The sequence below is a fragment of the Protobothrops mucrosquamatus genome, unplaced genomic scaffold, assembly GCF_001527695.2.
Source record: "Protobothrops mucrosquamatus isolate PMUCROS unplaced genomic scaffold, P.Mucros_1.0 scaffold1524, whole genome shotgun sequence".
Lineage (NCBI taxonomy): Eukaryota > Metazoa > Chordata > Lepidosauria > Squamata > Viperidae > Protobothrops > Protobothrops mucrosquamatus.
Window position 1 is genome coordinate 60,234 of NW_015387696.1, and position 3,887 is coordinate 64,120.

Below are 3,887 nucleotides of genomic sequence, written 5' to 3' on the forward strand. Positions count from 1 at the left end.
GTAGGAGTAGAGACTGCATTGTATTCAGATAGTGGGGGGATGATGGGGACTGTAGTCTGACCCACCTGGAGAGGATTGGTCTACACCAGGGGTAGGCCACCTTGGCTCTTTTATGACTCGTGGACTTCAACTCCCAGAATTCCTCAGCCAGCATGGCTCAGCTTGGAAACCTCTCCCTTTCCCCTCAGCATGGCTGGCTCAGGAATTCTGGGAGTTGAAGTCCACCAGTCATAAAAGAGCCAAGGTGGCCTACTCCTGATGTATTCTGTGGCATCTTTGAGGGCAGCCAGTCTACCCGTGGCTGCCCTCGGCCTTGGCACCATCTCCTTGGCCAGTTGGGCTACCTACACCTGCCAGCAGATTTGGGTGGGAGAGGATATAAACAAACCAACAAACCAACAGCTTCAAAACCACCTCCCTGTTTTTGATTCTGATATGTTGTTCATAAAAGTTAGCAAAAACGATACCGAAAATTACCATAACAAAACGCTTGCCTCTTTGTAATTGGGGGCCTCCTTGTAATTTCTCACGTTTTCCATCCCCATTTGCTTGATTGCAGGAGGGACAACATCTGTTGCCAAAGGTCTGGCCCAGGCCTGTAGGGTGTGTCTGAAATTTGCTCAAGGGCCAGTGGTGACCTAGCAAAAATAAGAATTTCTGCTTTGCTGTGTTGAATTGTATTTATTTTATTTTATTTTTTTAAAAATCATTTGCAAAGGCAAGGCCAATTATTCCTCTCTTATCTGTCTGCCCTTTCTAAATCAAGTAAATTGGTGTTGACAGTTGCCATTGTTTTTCTTTATGCCCTAATTTTTAAAAAATCCTTGCAATTGAATGTCTTGCTTTTGGGTGGGTGCTATTGTACTGTAATTCTTTTTGTTTCGCTGTAGGATGAAGACAAAATTAATAAAGACGAAGAAGCCATGGCTTGGAAACTTCTCTCACTTGCTGAGGTTAGCATTATGTTGGAACAAGACATAGCAGGAGTTGAGAAGTAAGTTGGATGGGACATCGACAGATCTTGCCCTGGCCATCATCTGCTGAGGCAGCAGCGAGTTGGTTTGCACATGGAGTGTGTCTGTGTGTGAGGGGAACAACCCTGTGGCCTGGGCTCTTGCGATGTGTGTGTTCTTCCTTTTTAAAGAGAGATGGAGCTTCTGTGTCATTTTTCACTACTGATCCAGGGACAAAGTCACATTCCTCGGCATGCCACAGACTGTGTGGACCTGCCCCTCGGTTTCCAAGTCAGTCTCAGAGGCCCAGATCGTGGTTGGGGGTCTTAAGAGGAGACCATTTTGTGATCCCATCTAAGTGATGCTCAGGAGGAGTAATGCAAACAAGGCCTCTTTTATTTGCACCGTCCGATGTTCCAAAATATTTTCTTGGTCGGGCCAACTCATAATAAAACGTGAATCCGTTTTAATTTTAAATCCAGTGAAACAAAGTTTACATTTTAAAGACCTACAAACCAGGGGTCTTCAAACTTGGCAACTTTAAGACTTGTGGACTTCAACTCCCAGAATTCCTCAGCCAGCCCTGGCTGTCTGGCTGAGGAATTCTGGGAGGTGAAGTCCACAAGTCTTAAAAGTTGCCAAGTTTGAAGACCCCTGTTCTAGACCATAAGCTGTGAATGTCATTACTATCGTTTTTGAAAATATCATTTAATTTTTAGTACAAATACAATGCAGATTTAGTTTTGGACACTGACTCTGCCTAGCTGTGGCATTAAAATAGTTTCAAAAATGCCACATTTCTGCAGTCAGAAAAATCCATGTGGGGAAAACTGGTCCTCCAAAAGCAGCTTAAATTTAAACGGTTAAGTTTCTGGCACTGGTTTTTAATTCAAGGTTTGAAGAGCCATCCGATTTCTGCTCATTCCTGGATTTGCAAAAATTTGTCCCATTGAAAGTAAATTGGCACAATTACACGGAGGGGGGCTGTTTTTGTGTTCTGATGTTCTGATATTTTTCAACTGCAGGAGTCTGGAAGAGTTTCTGAATCTGAAGCACCGACTGACTAATTTGAAAGAAGCTGCATTACTGGATTATTATGTCTCTGGATTTTGGTGGGCCAAAGGATTAGACTTCTCATCTGTGCAAATTGGAGGATTCCTGACTCTCCTGAATTTGCTGCTGGATAATCTGGAGAGTAAGTTCAGCCACATCCTATGAATGTACCCATTCTCCTTTGGATTATTGTATGTAAGAATATTAAGGGCAGAGTTATTTGGGAATGTCCCTGCCCTCCCAAAATTGTAATTTTACCCTGAAAGGACAATATAATAATAGTAGTAGTAGTAGTAGTAGTAGTAGTAGTAGTAGTAGTAGTAGTAATAATAATAATAATAATAAAGTTGGAAGGGACTTTGGAGGTCATCTAGTCCAACCCCCTGCTCAGGCAGGAAACCCTACACCAGTGATGGTGAACCTTTTAGAGACCGAGTGCCCAAACTGCAACCCAAAACCCACTTATTTATCGCCGGGTGCCAAGTGGGCGTGGCCCATTGGGTGGGCGTGGCTGTGGTGGTCATGGCAGATTGGGTGGGTGTGGCCAAGATGGGCGTTATCACCTCAATGTTGCTCGTGGGGAGGGACGCCTGTGGGGGCTGGGCAGGGTTGGGGGAGATCCAGGGGGTCTCTGGCAGATGGGGCGATGGGCAGGAGGCTTATCCTGCTGGGTGAGGCGAGGCAAGGTGAGGCAGGGCAGGGGTGCCATTGTCAGAAGGCAAGGTGAGGCAGGGGCCGGGGTGGCTGCTGCCTGACACCATCGGCCGCTGCACACAGAGGCCAGCGAGCCCATGGGTGCTGGGATGCATCCGGCCATGTGGGACCTCGGCGAGTTAGTGGGTGGCTGGTTGAAGAGGGATGGTTGCCATCTCCGGGGCATAGCGCACGTGCCCACAGAGAGGGCTCTGAGTGCCACCTCTGGCACGCGTGCCATAGGTTCGCCACCACTGCCCTATACCATTTCGGACAAATGGCTGTCCAGTCTCTTCTTGAAAACTTCCAGTGTTGGAGCATTCACCGCTTCTGGAGGCAGGTTGTTCCACTGGTTAATTGTTCTAACTGTCAGGAAGTTTCTCCTTAGTTCTAGGTTGCTTCTCTCCTTGATTAGTTTCCATCCGTTGCTTATTTATTATATATATGCTTATATATTATATACATATGCTTATTTATTCCCTGTATTTGTATGCCATTTTCTATGCCAAGACATTTCAAAGCTGTTTATGACAACAAACTCTAGAAATAGATTGGGACTGTTGGGCTGCATATGACTTTTCCCTGTAATGGGTGGGGTGTGGTGGAAGTTCCCACCCACCCCTCTTTTGTATCTGTAACAATGGGAGTGGTCTACAACCACACTAAATGAGTAATAGCCCAGTCCTCAAAGCACACCTCCACCAGTGTGCTTGAGTCCTCAGAAGTTGCTCACATTTACGCCAAATCATGGCTTAACCTCTGAACTTGGCCACAAACATGGTTTGATTACAGCTGGCATTCCAGCACATGAACCCAATTAACATGGATTTGGAAACCACAGTTTGTGCCGGCCTTAGTTTGCTCTTGTCTCTTAAATCATCTTGCCACAAAAATGCCAGAAGAAGAGAGATGGATCTAGCCAGGATGCTGCTGAGATATTTCAGAGCTCAAACAGACACAGGTTCTTATCAGAGGTTAGTTCAGCCCAAGGGGCCAGGCAGCTTCTGAAGCCGCAGAGTGCCTTCCCTGGACCCCCTTGCCTGCTCAGGAGAGCGATACCTACCCATCAGCAAGCACTCTGTTTGCACTCCTGCTTGGCAAGTGCCAGGCATGTTGATTTCTCTCCTGGGATTCGAGCAAAAACAAAGCCAGAATTGCATGACAGGAATCAGCCAGCCTTTGACAAAG

At 46.3% G+C, this 3,887-nt stretch overlaps 1 protein-coding gene across 1 annotated transcript in view; it reads left to right on the forward strand.

The window, feature by feature from the left end:
- Nucleotides 1-3,887, forward strand: part of CABCOCO1 (ciliary associated calcium binding coiled-coil 1) — a 47,211-nt gene that overhangs the window by 2,356 nt on the left and 40,968 nt on the right. Inside the window, exons 2-3 of the mRNA XM_029285334.1 lie at nt 891-994; nt 1,979-2,148. Of these exons, the coding sequence (XP_029141167.1) occupies nt 891-994; nt 1,979-2,148 (274 nt within the window). The remainder of the gene's footprint in view (nt 1-890; nt 995-1,978; nt 2,149-3,887) is intronic.